Here is a 17,458-nt window from a genome sequence, read left to right as displayed (position 1 = left end):
AATAGTGTGACATAAAATATTGAAACAGCTGCAATTGTATTCTCTAGGGTCTCTGCTAAAAAAAAAAAAATTGGGGGTTCTAAGTAATCTACCAAAAATACTGATCTTTACTTGTAAACAACAAATGTCAGAAAAAAGTGCTGGTCTTAAAAGTGGTGGTTTTTTTTGCCCAGCCTGGAGCTCCTCAAATCTTTTCTAAAGGCTCAAGGTTTTTACCTTCATGCATTCTATGTATGAAGGTAAAAATCCTGTGTCCTGCAGCCCCAGGAAATACTCGCTGGAGTCCCATCTGCATCCAGCGATGTGCACGAGTGCCTCAGCTCTTCGAGCACTCTCCATCCTCATTGGTTCCTGCTGCGGTCAGTTGGTGAGCCAATGAGATGGGAGGGGACCGAGCAATGGCTGTGTGTGAATGGACATGCAGAGTCACGGCTCAGGAGTGAGCCTGTTTGGGTGCCCCCCCTGAGCAAGCTGCTTGCTTTGGGGGCACTAGGTGTGGGGGGCCCAGGAGCGCTGGCAGGGTACCTGAAAACATGACTTCCTATGAAAAGGAGGATCCGGGCTGTTCTTTACAAAACCGCTGCAAACTATTCCAGAGAACATATTACAATTGAATAATCCAATGTTGTCATGGTATTATTCAGTGCAGGGCTTGACAAATTTGCTTGGAATCTGGGAGCCAGCTAGAAAAGTTAAAAGCCAGCTTTTTTTTCAGTATGCTGTATGTGCTGCTTCTGTCAGACCGGCTGCCATACACACGGGCCGAATAGCAGCCAGTTTTTATTGAACCGCCTGATGTTGCCTGCCATTTGGCCCGTGTGTACTAGGTTTTGTGGGATGGGCAGCGGCTCACTAGGGAAGGACAGTGCAGCAAGGGGGAGCGATGGGCGATCCAGTAACTCATGCCACCCTAGGCCCCTTGCACATTGGCGCCTCCCCTAAGCGGAATCTGCTTGCTCAGCAGGGATTTCTCTGCTAATCTCCGCTGAACATGCGGATGACAGGTCTGGACCTGCTATGCAGAGCGAACAGACACAAATCTGCTCTTTGGGGAAATCAGATGGAAATGGACTGCCTGTCCATTTCTGCCCGATCCACTGGGTGGATGGAAAATAGGACCACCATCCATCTGTTTTTGGCAGACAGGACTGGACGGCGGCAGGGGTCAGTGGACATCTGCCACACCATAAAAGACTGGAAGGTCCGATTAGGTCCACCTGAAAAAACGGACAAGCAGCCCTGGTTTGACAGCCTGTGTGAAAGGGGCCTTTGCCTGTGTTATGACAGGGAGAGAAGGAAAAAAATGTTTTCCATCTTTGTGTGGATCTGTTCCAACCAGCTGCCCCACACTCCCGGTCTACTCACTGTTAAGAACATGGTGCCAGATCAAGCTCACAACACTTTCAACCTCCTCTCCTCTTGCAAAGGAGATGGGTAGGCAGTAAGAACAGGCAGGGGAAACCTGCAGCCCTGGCCACCACAAGAGGGTGCTAGTTCCCCAATGTAAGCATCTCGCTCCTGCAGGCTGCAGAGCTGCTGCCTCAATTACAGGCTGGTGTGGCATCTTAGTCCATGGGCAGGGTGGCCACATGGGAACAAGACACCTGCCGCAGTGTGGCCCAGACACCAGGGTGCTATTTCTAGTAAAAAAGAGAATGTTTATATTTTTTATTTATATTTTTTTGGCTATCAAGTATTAAGGATATGATCTTTACATATTTTTGTGATCAATTTATTTAATTTGATTTATTTGTTAAGATCTCTTTAATTGCCCTTACTTGTTTCTATTTAAATGGAATATCTTTGGGCCTGTGATATCAACCATCTTTCAAGGGGTTAATGATAGTCCTTCCCTTCTAACTGATAATTCAATAGAAGTATTGGTTATACCCATAATTAAAATGGTGCTTTGAAACCCTTGTATTGGCATCTAAGGCGAGTCATGATTTATTAATGGATGAAAGTACTGTTTAGAGTTATCAGTCATTCGTTGTATATTTTTTGGTCTGACCATTTTAATTGCATTTTATTTAAATAGGAGAAGTGTTTACAGGCCTGTGAGTTATTAAATACTCTTTATGGAGTTACTATAGTCCTTTCCTTTCTCCTAGAGAACGTATATTGGTTGTGCCCATATCCAAGATGGTGCTTTGAGATTCTCATAGCGGGACTCAAGGCGAGGCTTTGTGTATGTATATTAAGTGGTGGTTCAACACGCTTGCCCGTTCCCCATTGAAAACATCACCTTATGACGAAACGCGTCTAGGAGGTACGTGCTGACGTCACCAAGTTGCCCCATTGAGGACAGGAGTCTGTTTGAATGCCGGCAGTGTTTTTTATGCTTCGTTTTATTGTAAGTGTTTCGTTTTTAAAATAAATTAGTTTAAAACGTTATCACACTATTTGCTGCTATTCTTTATAATGTGTACTGCGGAGCCTGTGACATGGAAGTTATGATGGATCTACGCCGCCCCATGCCAGGAAGCCGTTTCTGTGGTTGTCAGTCTGCTTATATAGAGTTTGCTATCTGGTAAGCAGGTTTTTTATGTGGTTTGCTGCACTTTGGATATCCCTTTCCATTATCATCCGGTGGATAGTTATATGCTTATTTGTTTTATAACATCTGGTAAGCGGCTTTTTTGTAAGATATGCACTAGTTCTAATGGAGGTTATTCACTTTATTGCATGAATTGCATGTCACTCACGTAACAACCCTATGTGTGCCTATAGGCACTGGGTGATCTTATGATTTTGTCACTGGTGGAGTGTCACTTTTTTTCTTTCCTTCTGGTACTCAATCCGTGTCAGTATTACGCTATGTTATTTTAAAAAAATTTTGGGTAAAATCTGTGGATCCAATTCGGTTTACAAGTGCGATTCGTCCAGTGCATACCAGGATTGGTTCCTTAAAGGCCCAGGCTGGGTTTAAAGCCATCTGCTTGGCTTGCTATCTGGTAAGCATTTCATCTAACAGAGAATTTGTTTCACCTGAACCTCTACTATCAGCAATTGGACTATTGAGGATTTTTTGTATTCATATTTTTTGGCTGTTGGACATTCTTTCACAAGGAATATATTCATTTTTTATTAAGTCTTTTTTTTTTTTTTTTTCAACCTAATTTTTTTGTATTTATTTAGTATGCCTTTAATGCGCGGCTTTTTTAATTTTATTTTGCTATTTCTAGTCACTTGTGCGACCTGGGGTTTTGAGCTCTGATTTTGAAGCTAGACTGCGTCTCCAACAATACACCGATTCCTAAATGTACACAGCACCAATGCTAAACCCACCGTTCTAGAATAAGATTTCACAATACTATACAGGACCAATTCAACTGAGGGATAGCCCTGTGTTCAGCCAGGGAGACCAAATGGTGTGAAATTTGCCTGGGCACACTGTTGGATGACATACTTTTCTAGACCTGGTGTCGCCCATTTGGGCAATCCATGCTTTCCACAAGGGTGGGCCAGCGTATTTCCAATGCTTAAGAATCGGTTTTAAGAGGGCCCTGACTGTTGCCTTTTTCATAACCTCTTCTGCCTGAAGATTGTCCAGGATACTCAAAAGGCAAAGTTTAGGATCCGCACAAAAATCAACCTGTAATACCCTATCAAGGATGCTCCTCCAGTAAAGGTGTAATTTAGGGCTTATCCACGAGATGAATTGGATTCCCACAATCTCTAGAATACCTGGTGCATGGGTTCCCTTTCATGGCCATTTTAAATTGCCTTGCTGGTGTAAGGTGTACCCTGAGGAGAATACAAGGTGTCTAATTAATAAATAACTAGACTGATTAACTCTTATGTTTTACAAATGTAATGCTTGTCCCCTTCAATATATTCCCCATTTGCACTAATACATTGCTGCAGGCATGGAGAAAATCCATTTCTGTCAGATGTTTCAACACATCTGCCGTTTTCTTTACAGCATCAGCTGACTCAAAATGTGCCCTTTAACCGCTTGCCAACCAGTGCACAACGGTGTACGTTCTGCCACTCCGTGACACGATTGCGGGACATCGGTGGACATAGAGTTCGCGGTCACGGAGCCTCAGAACAGGGAGTTGCCTATGTAAACAAGGCATTTCCCTGTTCTGCCTAGTGACATGACAGATCTACTGCTCCCTGTCATCGGGAGCAGTGATTGCTGTCTTGTCAGTGGTAGCCCATCTCCCCCCCCCCCCCCCCCCCTGGCATCACTCCCTGGGGCACTTAACCCTTTGATCGCCCCCTAGTGTTTAACCCCTTCCCTGCCAGTGCCATTTATACAGTAATCCGTGAATTTTTATAGCACCGATTGCTGTATAAATGACAATGGTCCCAAAATGGTGTCCGATGTGTCTGCCATAATGTTGCAGTCACAATACAAATCGCAGATCGCTGCCATTACGAATTTAAAAAAATGAATGTCAAATCTATCCCCTATTTTGTAGGCACTATAACTTTTGTGCAAACCAATATATGTAGATGAATACATATCGGCATGTTATGTAATTGTTTTTTTGTAGGTATTATAGCAAAGAATAAAAAATTGATTTTTAATTCAAAATTGCCGCTTTTTTTTTTTTTTTCATAGCGCAAAAAATAGAACCGCAGAGGTGATCAAATACCACCAAAAGAGCGTTATTTGTGGGGAAAAAAGGATGTCAATTGGGTGCGGATGTTGCACGACCGCACCATTGTCAAAGCGACAAAGTGCTCTGGTCAGGAAGGGGGTAAATTCTTTGGGGGCTGAAGTGGTTAAGTACTGATTTAACATTTGGGAATTCATTCTCATGTCTCTCTGAATCTTTTGTGCCACTAAAACGTGCGCACGAGACAAGCCGTCATTCCCATAAGCTGTAGTAAGCATTTGAAAACATTCTGTTGGTGTTGTACAATTTTACTAAATTGCAAATTGACACATTGTTCAACTGATAAACTTGGCATTTTTTTCGGCACACTACAGAAAACACAACCAAACTAAATAGTGACTTACAATCAACTGGACATCAGTGTTACTGCTTGTCATGTGGGTTCGAGGTTGCCACGCATGCAGTTATTATATATTCTGACTGCTTTGTTTACTAGGTGGGTTCAGTATCGTTGTTTAATAGACCCGCTTGTATATAGTTTGAAAACCGCTGTGCAACCTTAAAGGGGGGTTGTAAAGGAAGGTTTTTTATCTTCATGCATTCTATGTGTGAAGATAAAAAGCCTGATGTGTGCAGCACAAATCGACGTTTATTTTCGACCACCATGATGGGAAAATTTGAAGGAGCAGAATGGAAAACTTCTTGGTCAAAGGAATTTTCAGAGTGTGTATGTGGTTTTCATTCAGAAAATACATTTTATTTTAAAACCATGTTAAAAGCAAGTGAAATTCTTTCATTTAGCAAGTGTACAAAGATTTTTCAAATGAATATCTTGTCTGAAAATCGATACGTGTATGGCAAGCATTAAGACTCGGTGCACACCTATGCAGTTTGCTTTTGATACATTTATGCTGTGCATTTTTGCATATGCGGTTTTGCTACAATTTGCGTTTGTTTATTTTTGTCCAATATTTTGGGTAGATTCAAAAATGCAAATTTGCAGTAAAAATGCACTAAATGCTTTTCTGCAGCTCCTCCATTGAGGTCTATTGAACCAAACAAAACACCGTTTTGCGTTGAAAAAAGTCCTTAACCCTTTCCAAATACACAGCAGCTGAAAAAAAGCATAGATGCGAGCGTGTCCCATAGGAAACCATGGTAAATGAACTGTAGTGCGTTTCTGCAAAAAGCACCAAAAATGCATAGGTGTGAACCAGGCTTAAGATGTTTAGTAGCAGCATGCTTTTTTTGTCACCTGTCATAATGGGGTTAAACTAAAATTATCCCTTTTATTGTACAAAAAGAGCAGATCATTGCTACTATAAGGGGTTCATTTCTACAATGAAAGTAATATATCTATTAGAGCTGCACGATTCTGGCCAAAATGAGAATCACGATTTTTTGAGAATCACGAACCATTTGGCTGGCCAAAGACCAGTGCACTTTTTGCGATTCGGCACTGTTGCTTTAACTGACAGCTGTACGACGTGGCTCCCAAACAAAACTGCCGTCCTTTTTCCCCCACAAATAGAGCTTCCTTTTGGTGGTATTTGATCACCTCCTGAGGTTTTTTTGTGCTATAAACAAAAAAGCAACAATTTTGAAGAAAATGCATTTTTTACTTTTTGGTATATTAAATCTCCCCAAAAAATATATAAAAACCATTTTTTCCCATCAGTTTAGGCCGATGCGTATTCTTCTACATATTTTTGCTAAAAAAAAAAAATCGCAATAAGCATTTGATTGGTTTGCGAAAAAGTTAGTGTCTACAAAATGGGGGTTTTATGGTATTTTTATTTTTACTAGTAATGGCGGCGATCAGTGATTTTTATCGTGACTGACATGGTGGACAGATTGGACACTTTTGGCGCTATTTTGGGATCATTCACTTTTATACAGCGATCAGTGCAATTAAAAATACATTGATTACTATGTAAATGTGACTGGCAGTGAAGGGGTTAACCACTAGGTGGTGCTGTAAGGGTTAAGTGTGTCCCAGGGAGTGATTCAAACGGGGGGGCGGAGGGGCTGTGTGACACAATATTGATCACCGCTCCTGATTACAGGAAGTGGTGATCAGTGTCCTGTCACTAGGCAGAACTGGGAAATGCTTGTTTACATTAGCATTTCTCTGTTCTTCCCCTCCGTGATACGATCGCGGGATCCGCGATCACGGAGCTCGCACCAGGCGCATCCGCAAGCCGCCTCTTAAAGGGCAATGTACAGGTAGGTTAATCTGCCTGTACGTGCCCTTCTGTCGCATTATATCTGCATGAGGCAGATGCACAATGTATATGATGCACACTTGGTAAGTTCACTTTAAATGTAATTGTTGTAATGCCTTCTATTACCTCCAGTCTATCAGCCTCCACATTTCTGAGTTCAGATGCTGATCTTCTCTGCAGAGTCTTTAAATTTTTTTTTTTTTTTTTTTAATAAACATGTTATACTTACCTGCTCTATGCAGTGGTTTTGCACAGAGCAGCCCTGATTCTCCTCTTTTGGCGTCCCCCATCAATGCTTCTGGCTCCTCCTGTCTTCAGAGTTCACCAACAGCAAGCTGCAAATTATAGTATATAGAGTGCCCCTATAGCAATGTAAAAAAAACTTCTGCCTTTCGAACCACTATTTCTTGCCCAGGACTACATTGAGGCATTGCTCTTCACACATTCACAAGATCTCAGGCATGTACTGATGTGTAATGATGGGGTACTGAGCTGTATGTGTGCTGCACTGTATTTCCTGATATGTAAACAAATAACACATTCTGTATGCAGGCCGATTAAGTATGGAAATAGTTGTCCTCTATTTTCATCGATTAGTAGCCTTCTGCCCTAGTGATGCACTACATTTACGCATGTGTTGCATTGTGTACAGTTGGATTCATAGTTTCTGCATACATATTTTTGATCATATTTTCATCAGTTACAGTACATATATGTTTTTGATGTGTTTTGACATGTTCCATAAGAAAAAATGTTCTACTTTTGTTGACTGCAGTGGAACGCATTGCACTGGTATGAACTAGGGCCATTGGAATCCATGTTAAACACAACCCATGCATTTTTTATGCAGAATAGAAAATACTGGATTGCACCTGGTGGAAACCAGCCCTGTAACATGATTATTTGCTAGGTTCTTAAGTGGACTATACTTATTGATTTATATCAAACAATGCTTTACAGATGCATATCAAAACGACCTATTTGAGTCCATGTTAATTTTGTCTTTTGTTAAATGTACATTTTGTTGTGTTCAGTAGTAAGGCTAACTTGCTACCTTGATTCTTGTAGGCTGTGAACTGAAGGCTGACAAAAAAGAATATGCGTTTAAAGTGGATGACGATGAAAATGATCATCAGCTGTCTTTGAAAACGGTAAGTTTTTAAGTACAGCAAACTAAGACTGGGTCAATTCACAAAAGATTATCGCATTAGATTTGTGGATCTCATGACATTTAACCCAAATCTCATGTGATTCACTGCAAAAATACTTTGTAAATACTGTGTATGTGTGTGTATATCTATATATCTATATTTCTCTCAGAGCTGAGCTATTTTCTCAAAAAATCTGTTTTTTTTTTTTTGTTTTTTTATGGACTCTGCGCCGGCCCTGAGGAGCTGCGGGCAGGGGTTTTTAGGTGAGGATGCAGCTTTGGCCTAGTCTGCGGCGTGCGGCCTCTCCTGCCTGCAGCTCCTCAGGACTGGTGCAGTGTCAGCGCCGGTCCTGATGAAAATTTGAATCGATTTGACCAACTCAAGATTCAAATCGTTTTTTTTTTCCCCCAGCCCTATGATAGATATAGAAAGTCAATTCATAACGTGAACAAAAACTTTTGTCCAGCCACGCAGGGTTTGAACTAGCTGGTTAAGAAGCTGGCACCCACTGTGAGATCTGACTAAACCGCCCGTGTGTGACATCGTTCGACCAAGCACGGTTCCTCGATTTTAGACTCTACTTATCTCTGTCCCCCGGCCCTTTCAAGACATTATTATAGCTTTCACAAAGTTTATCTGGGTCCCAGAAGCCTAGGCTACATTGGACATTCCTGACTTTCCCTAAGCAGGGGTGCCTGACCCTCCAGCTTTACCACACTTCAGCTGTCCTCTAGACTTGTAAACTGGATTTATAATGCCTTCACTAAACAATGGGTGGTCATGAAGAGGGCCTCGGTGCCCTGTGACCTCCTACCCCTTCCTTGGACAACCCTTACCTCCAGGGGATCGTCTTCCTCTTTGCCCCTTCTCACCTATTACTCGCATGAGATTGATGTCTAAGCTCAGCCAATCCTCTCCTGTGGGCCCAATGACCCTTCTGTTCGGGAACTTTCAATTTTTGTGTATATTGTGAATAAGGAATATTACTGCACTAACTCCATATGTGAGAAGGAAAAACAGCTGCTACATTGGAATGTGACCAAAATTCAGTATAAAGAATTAATAAATATGTAGCGCTAAGGAATAAGTGTACCAAACTTAAGAATCAATCTCCAAATAAATATGTATGTGATATATATTTTTTGTGTGGCAGATCCCAAGGTAAACTTGTATAAAGTTCACTGCAAAAAAAGTTGTTGCTCAGAAATGGGGTACCACGGCTTTAGCAGGCATGTAGAGCACCAGGGATAATGTGTCCTAAGCAGCCAGGTTGGAAAGCCAAAAACTCATCTGAGGGGATATAAGGAAAAATGCTTCCATTTGGTGTAGGTCAAAAAGGTGGGTTTTATTGAAAACCATCCATAAAAACAAAACTGATCACAGAATAAAAGCAATGTAGGGAGCTGAACAGCCAGGCCAATGCGTTTCATCCCAACGGACTTCAACTGGGGCATGCAGTTGAAGTCCTTTGGGATGAAACGCATTGGGCCTGGCTTTTCAGCCTTCAAGTTGCTTTTATTCTGTGGTCAGTTTTGTTTTTATGAATGAAGGTTGGCTTTTTCAGTAACAGCCACCTTTTTCACCTACACCGTATGGAGGCATTTTTTCTTTCTATATCACCTCAGATGAGTTTCTTTGGCTTTCCAACCTAGCTGCTTAACATCTGAGTTCCAGCCTCATGTCCATCTGCATGATTTCCAGGATCCGTTCTTTGAGTTTGCTCGATTCCCTGGATCAAAAGTCTGCCGCTCGTGTCCATTCTCGCACAATGGCTCGCCGTCACTGACACGAGTCCACTACTTCCGGGAAGAGTACATCCCCCTTATCTTGGGTGGAGGACACATTATCCCTGGTGCTCTACAACCCTGCCAAAGCTGTTGTACCCCGCGTCTAAGCAGCAACTTTTTTGCGCGGTGACTTTCTAAGTTTACCTTGGGATCTTTCCACGTGTTTTTACACATTATATTGTGAATAGATACGGAACGTGTTATGCTTTAAAATTGCACACACTCATTGAATAGCGACAAACTACGGTACTTCTGCATAGGTGACACTTTAAAAATGAATGGTTACCAGTTTAGAGTTAGGTCTTCTGCTAGAATTATTGCCCTCGCTCCAACAGTCGTGGGGATACCTCACGTGATTTGAACACCGTTTATATTTGCGGGTGTGGTTTGTGCATGCGTTTTTTTTTTTTTTTTTTTTTTTTTTTTAAGTACTAGCGAGTAAACCGGAAGTGACATTGCTTCCGGGTTACTACATCGGAGATCCGATCGAAGCCGATTCTGGTGTTCGGGACTCTGGTCAGCTGGCGGAATGTGCCGGCTGGTCGCTCAAGTCTCCCGGTGGGACAGGAAAGGGTTTATGACATCGCCTCCTGCTTGTGATAACTGCCAAGTGTCTGTTTAGCTGCATCAGTTATCACATGAAAGGCGACCATCCGCTCTAAAAAATGGTGCTGTGGTGATGCCTCTGGCTGCAGGCATAACCACTTCAACAAAATGATGTACGTGATTTTGCATGAAGTGGTTAATCATCATCAAGTATTGTACCTCAATATTCCAAAGCTCTGTTTGGCTTCAAAATTGGTGGGCTCAAAGCGAAGAACACTGCGCCCGGAGCCCACCCAGTTGTGATATTAGCGAATTTAATAATCACGAATGTCGCCTTGTTTATCCTCCTGGCCAATCGGGAAGCGGGTCCTGATTGGCTGGGAGAAGTGATCGCTGCAACTCGGGAGGAGATGCAGGGGTGCAAGCTGTGAACTGGATGGGGCAAGTGCAGGGGGAGCAGCGAGCGCCAGGGGGGTGGTGTTGGCTGGCTGGGCTGCTCCCTTAAGAAAATTGAGCACCAGCTGCCACTGATTGTGCAGCTTTTTTTTACAGAATAAATTAACTCTCCCCCCCCCTCTTTATTCTAGGTTACTTTGGGTGTTGGTGCTAAAGATGAACTGCATGTTGTTGAAGCTGAAGGAATGAACTATCACGCAAAACCAATAAAGATTGTGCTTGCATCCTTGAAACCATCTGTACAGCCAACGGTATAGTATTTACACAGCTCAGTTTATTTTTTCAAAAAGAATGGCAAAACAAGAACACAAGTTCAAAGGGTGGTGATCACAGGTCGCAGTGTGGGCAGGTAAGGGGGAGTCTGTAGATAAAAACAAAACTAACCCCCCCACACAACTCCAGGAAACTCCAGGGCCTGATGCCAACATTGAATGGGCTGACAAAAGCCCAGGCACCAGGATGCAATTTCTAGCTGCCAGGGTGACCTGGGATTTGTCGAGGCCTGGTATGTGATCACTTTCAGTTTACAATAGAAATAAAGGGCACACAATTTGTGTGGGGAAAAATATATATATTTGGCTGCCTAAGTAGCTTAGGGAGGTGGGGGTGGAGAAACTGGATGCTAATCTTCCCAGTGAATGGCCCTGTAGGTGGGGAGGGGGTGCAGTGCGAGTCTGATCATGGGAGGACAGGCAGGCTTTTTTCCCCAGCACAACCCAGGAATAAACTGATGGGATGGATGTGCTCTCATGCCAAGTGTAGTCAGTTTGATATGGGGACACAGATTCACCAGGAATTTCACACAAAGGACACAGTACAAAGATACTTTGACACAAGCACGCGGTACAACAGATATCAGGACTATGAAATGTTGGGGTAACATTCTTTAACCACTTCAATACCAGGCACTGACACCCTCCCGCACAGGCCAATTTTCAGCTTTCAGCGCTGTCGCAATTTGAATGACAATTGCGTGGTCATGCAACATTACCCAAAAAATTTTTTTATCATTTTGTTCCCACAGCTTTCTTTTGGTGGTATTTGATCACCTTTGCGGTTTTATTTTTAGTGCAACAAATAAAAAATGACAGAAAATTTTGAAGAAAAATTTTTCTTCTGTTAAATTTTTGTAAATTATGTATATAAATATAATTTGTGGGCACATATGGATGGCCATGGGATACATACCTGGCCATCCACATGTTGCCCCCTTTCCTGGTGGTCCAGTGTGGTCATCTGAGGGGGATTGTTTAATTGTTTATCAGCGCAGACACCCCCCCCCCCCCCCCCCCCCCCCCGATTGACATCGTGATTGGAGGCTCTTTACCAAGATCGTTGTCGCACTGCGCGGGTGTGCGGTGGCATGTTATCTTGCTGGATTTCATATGACGCCCAGTCAGGATAACGGAACCACCACCCGGCTGTCAATCTGCTATAGGCTGGGTGGGAAGTGGTTCAGACTGTGCTAATTTCCCTAGATGGAGCTCTGAAATGAGCAGCCTAGTGCCTTTGCTGGATGACATGGAGTTCTGCTCTTGATTGCATTGTCGTGGTCTATCTGGGAGGCTATGCATTGCCTTTTGGCTTTCCTCAGTGATCGCCACATGAGGTTTGCGCACTTGGGTGCTCATAACCTGTGTGGCATGTTAGTCAAAACCTGCTAGTATGCTATTAAAGATACTACCACTTTTGGGGATGAGTACATCCAAAGGCCTTTATGGAACCCAATCAGCTTGGGTGAATGTTAGTGCATGTGGCTAAGGTTACTGTCCCATGTGTGTATTACAATTTGTCAAATTATTTTTTTTCCTTCTAGGTATCTCTTGGGGGCTTTGAAATTACACCTCCAGTGACTTTACGGCTTAAGGCTGGTTCTGGCCCAGTATATGTGAGTGGGCAGCATCTTATTGGTAAGTAATTAATAAATTGTTTGTACCACCAGTCTGTATGGCAAATCTTCTAATTACCAAAATGTTTGTCAGTTATGTCATGCCCGACTCCACAGTCCAACTGTTTACAGTATATTGCTGCTTTCACATGAGCCATATACTTTTCTGCATGGAACACTAGTTCCTGCTGGCATAGCTAGCAGAAGATCCCACATAAAATGCATGCCTAAACTACTTGTGCAAGATGAGTACAACTCTAAGGACTTTACCTGTGTCTGCATTTGTGCAGACACTGGTGTAAAATCTGAAGATTTATATGGCCCCTGATGCAGCTGTCCTACGCTTTATTTTTCTTCCCTCTGAATGGACCAGTTGATTCCTATGGTGTGGTGTTTGGATGTGTACAAAACTACACCTCTAAATTCACCAATTGTACATATGAATAAGCCCTATTCCTCATGATCTACCCAAGAGCCTATCCACCTGGTAATGGACAAGACCTGAGCTCCATGGTTTCATATCTTTAATGCCTAAAGTGATGGTAAACCCTTACCTTGTAAAATCCATTCAGTTTAAAATACAAGGCAAAAAATGTGTATATACAAAACCCTAAATACCTTTTCCTCTTTTTGTAAGTGATCTAATCTGTTCTCTGCTAGGGGAGGAGAAACGGCACACCAGTCTCCCAGTGAAAGGCTTTACAGGGGGGATGCACATGTCACTTCAAGTCTAATCATTGAAGTAGTACGGACTTATACTCACCTCTGCTTCTTTGGTGGCTGTGCCCTTGTGATTGAATTATGTCACACTGATTCTGAAGGATCTGGTGCACCAGATGGTGGAAACTGTTGCCACACTTTGTATACAATTGTCAGTCCAGCAATCCAGGTTGGATGTGTCATGTCTCCCAACTTACTACTTGTACTATGCTGTTGTGTAAGGGGCATGTTGTCCCAGGCCTCCAGCAAATGTGTGCAGCTTCTCTGCGTGCAGCCCTGCTATTTCTGAGCTCTGTCTCAGTGCTGGTGCTTTTGCAAGTTCTTTGGCTCAAGTGTTGGGTGTGATGACTAGGCATTCCAAATGGCCTTGGTGTGTCTTTCACCCACAATCTGTTGGAGAAAGAACCTCATGGTACTATCTCTACATACAGGAAGTCCCCCCACCCCCATTGTCCCCGAAGGATCCCAACCCCTTCAAGGTTCCTGCAGGGACTTGCAGTGCATTCCTGGGCCTGCTAGATCCACCGACAGGGGGCCTTCTGTGAGGGCTTGCCTCACCTATTTCCAAGGTGGGGGATTAACTTTGGTTTGTGGGCCGTGGACCTCCCTGCTCTGATAACCAGTGTTAAATTCGTCAGCAAATTTTGATTTTAGTTTTCTTAGTCTTTTGACTAAAATGGCATTTTAGTGTTAGTCCCGCTTTAGTCTTCTGCAATTTTAGTTTAAGTTGACTAAATCACTAGTACATTTTAGTCACCTAAAATTTAATGTGTGTAGTTAAAATAATGCATTATTTAAGCATTTCTCTGCAATTTCCAAACTCGTACTGCTGGAGTGAAAAATAAAATTTATGGTATTTAGATTTGAACATGAACTACAGACCAGTGGTAATTTGATGTCAAATTTCACTTTAGTTTAACTTTTTTGACTTTTAACTTCAGTTTGTGGTGCTTCACCTTCACCTGGCCTCTGCTGCTCAGGTTTACCATGGTGCTGGCTCCGGTCTTGGTGTTGCTGGTCTTTGGATGGGTCCTGATCCTCCAGAAGTCTGTACTTAACCAGCCCAGACTTAACTATCCCCTGAAAGATGTAATCTTTGCAGGCTTTTCTTGTGTAACATGGCTACGGGGGTCCCACTTGCTTTCTTGGTGGCTCTGATCTTTACCTTTTCTCCAATGCAGTGTTGAGTGTAAGCTTGCCTTGCGTATCAGGGGTCGGGTCTCTGCCTTTCCTGTCCTATTTCAACATCCCTTGTTTACGCTCTCCTTGAATCTGTCTTTACCCTGAGGGGTTTGTCCTGTGGCATCCCCAGTATGTTCCCAGTTGCCACCTTGGAACCTGCACTTGGCTGTCTCCTTTCAAAGGGACTATCCGATTGTGTTGCATGAGGGCATTGTCCTACCTCTGTGTCAATGTCCTTTGCCCCTTTTTGGAGGTTTCACTGCATACCTTGAACCTTGGGCATGGTTTGCTATGGCTTTTTTCCTTCACAAGGTAGGGCAGGTATCTGATTTCTTTATCACTTTAAAAGTAAAATGGGTGCGATTGTAATTTTAGATTAACTTGCAATGTTCATTAACCCCTTCCCGCCGAGCGTATGCAGATGTGCGGCCTCGGCTTTCGGGGGTTATACTGGGATGATGCCCGCAGCTGCAGGCATCATCCCGTTACCGTTTTGTAGAGCAGGCGATCGGCTTCCCAGGGATAACCGATGTGGCTAAAAGCTGCTTGGCTGTTATCCCAAAGGAGCGGGAGGGCACGTCGCATGTGTAAACGTTGTTCAAATCATACGTGAGGTATTGCCGTGATTGTCAGTGAGAGCAATAATTCTAGCACTAGACCTCCTCTAACTCTAATCTGGTAACCGTAAAAAAATTTAAAGCAGCGCCTATGGAAATTCTTAGGTACCGTAGTTTGTCGCCATTCCACGAGTGCGTGCAATTCTAAAGCGTGACATGTTATCTACTCGGCGTAACATCTTTCACATTATACAAAAAAATTGGGCTAACTTTACGGTTTTGTTTTTTTTAAATTCATGAGTGTCCCTTTTCCCAAAAAGTTGCGTTTAAAACACCGCTGCACAAATACCGTGTGACATAAAATATTGCAACAATCGCCATTTTAGTCTCTAGATTCTCTGCTAAAAACATATATAATGTTTGGGGGCTCTAAGTAACTTTCTAGCAAAAAATACGAGTTTTAACTTGTAAACTCCAAATGTTAGAAATAGGCTTAGTCATGAAAGGGTTAAAATATCCCATTTTTGTTCCATTGACAGCTTTGGAAGAAGGATTGGAGTCATCGGATGAGGAGGAAGAGGAGGAGGAAGACGACAATGCTGGCATAGTAAAAAATGCCAAAAGGGCTGCAGCAGCTTCTACATCAAAGGTGCCACAGAAAAAGGCAAAAATAGAAGCAGATGAAGATGAAGATGATTTTGATGAAGATGATGATGAAGATGATGATGAGTGAGTGAATTGTGCACATTTCACTTACTATCTTGGGTGTTCATATTTGGCCAAAAGCCAAAGTATTAAACTATTGTAAAAGACAGAAGCCAATAAGTATCCAGTATCCTCAATGGGCAATTGGTAACCAGTTTGAAGACAGTGGGGTACAAAGCCAGCAGCAATGTGCAATAAAGCTAGGATGGGGGGTATGCCATGGAGTGACAAGTGTGAATCGGGTGCCTTTCTAAAGGATAAGTTCACTTTTTGTAATATGTTGCTTGTATTTAGCATGTAATATTCTAAGCCAGGGGCGCTCAACCTTTGAAGAGCAAGGGCCAATTAAGTGATTTGGTAACCTGTGCACAGACCACAAACTATGGGGTTTTACCACCCCCAAACTGCAACTGTAAGCAAGCCCTTACTGTCCTGAGCTCCCTATAGGGCTGCTTTCACACTGCTCTGTGGTTTACCCAAACCTTGGGTGCAGTGCACCTTTGGGTTAATTGTGCTTTACCATAGACTTCTTTTACATCTTACAGATGTGGTGTACTGCAGGTGTTTTGGTGTGCTTTCAGAGTGCACCATTCTTGCAGGATATAAGAAGTCTATGGCTCAGTGCAGTAAAGCTGCAAGTACACGGCACGTGCGGAGCAGTGTGAAAGCAGTTTAATACTTTTAGAAGTGCTAATATGCCCTTTGCAAACGTGCACTGTATGTTATCTTTTAAGCCTTGTACACATTATCAGATTTTCGGATTATTGTTCATCCGTCTTTTGTTGCATGCTAGTCTCTTGTCCAAAGTGAAGAGGTTACACTCATACGGAAATTCTCGTATGACAGAATACAACTTCAGAAGTGATGTAACGTGTTGAATAGTTTTGTATGTTTTCTTTTGTTTCTGAGCATGCGTAGTCTTTGCTTCACGTCCGATTTTCGTCAAAAAAATCGCAACAGTTCACATACAACAAATTTAGTCTGCACATCCATCTTTTGTTGGACGAAAAAACAATCGGCTGTCAAAAGCACCCTACTAATGATCCAAAAAATCAGCATATCGTCGGGATGAAATGTTAGTTCCGCTTTTCGTATAGTGTGTACAGGCCTTCACACTGACCTGTCCCTCTTCCAGCATCTGCTGACATCGCTCTTCAGTCTGCTAGAAAGATCCCAGGCAAAGTGCACTTGGTATCACTCTGCCTGGGACAGAAGTCGTTGCTACAGGGGAAGCATTGGCTTATGTGGCTCCTGCTCCATACACTAATGCTCTGGAAATGTGGGTTGCCAACTAATTTATCATGATTGGGCTTTACTATCTGCCATCCCAGAGCTCAGCAGGGGCATGCAATTCTCCGGTTTGAGGTTGCAGGCCAGTAGATTGAGCATCCCTGTTCTTAGCAATCCACTGATTGCAGGTGCAAGGTTTTGCAGGCCCCTGTGGGCAAATCCACTTTTTATTCAGTTCACTTTTTGACAGATCGGGACACAGACAGAATGGTGTCAGGTGGTTGGACACTAGCAAAGCTTTAGAAGACACACCATCTGGGTGCCTTGGATAATGCATGGGTGCTCACCTTGGCACTTGGTGCATTGCTTTGCATTATCCGCAGGGTGCTATTCAGGTCCAGAGCCGTGGTCATCTTGCTATAGAAACCAGTCCCTGATGG

General features: G+C 43.0%; 1 protein-coding gene across 1 annotated transcript in view; it reads left to right on the top strand.

Annotated features, from left to right (window-relative positions):
- Positions 1 to 17,458, top strand: part of NPM1 (nucleophosmin 1) — a 44,908-nt gene that overhangs the window by 11,351 nt on the left and 16,099 nt on the right. The window contains exons 2-5 of the mRNA XM_073620751.1: positions 7,865 to 7,947; positions 10,868 to 10,987; positions 12,553 to 12,646; positions 15,623 to 15,812. Of these exons, the coding sequence (XP_073476852.1) occupies positions 7,865 to 7,947; positions 10,868 to 10,987; positions 12,553 to 12,646; positions 15,623 to 15,812 (487 nt within the window). The remainder of the gene's footprint in view (positions 1 to 7,864; positions 7,948 to 10,867; positions 10,988 to 12,552; positions 12,647 to 15,622; positions 15,813 to 17,458) is intronic.

Source organism: Aquarana catesbeiana, linkage group LG03, assembly GCF_042186555.1.
Source record: "Aquarana catesbeiana isolate 2022-GZ linkage group LG03, ASM4218655v1, whole genome shotgun sequence".
Lineage (NCBI taxonomy): Eukaryota > Metazoa > Chordata > Amphibia > Anura > Ranidae > Aquarana > Aquarana catesbeiana.
Note: the sequence above shows the minus strand (reverse complement) of the source record. Positions and strands in the feature narration are given on the sequence as shown.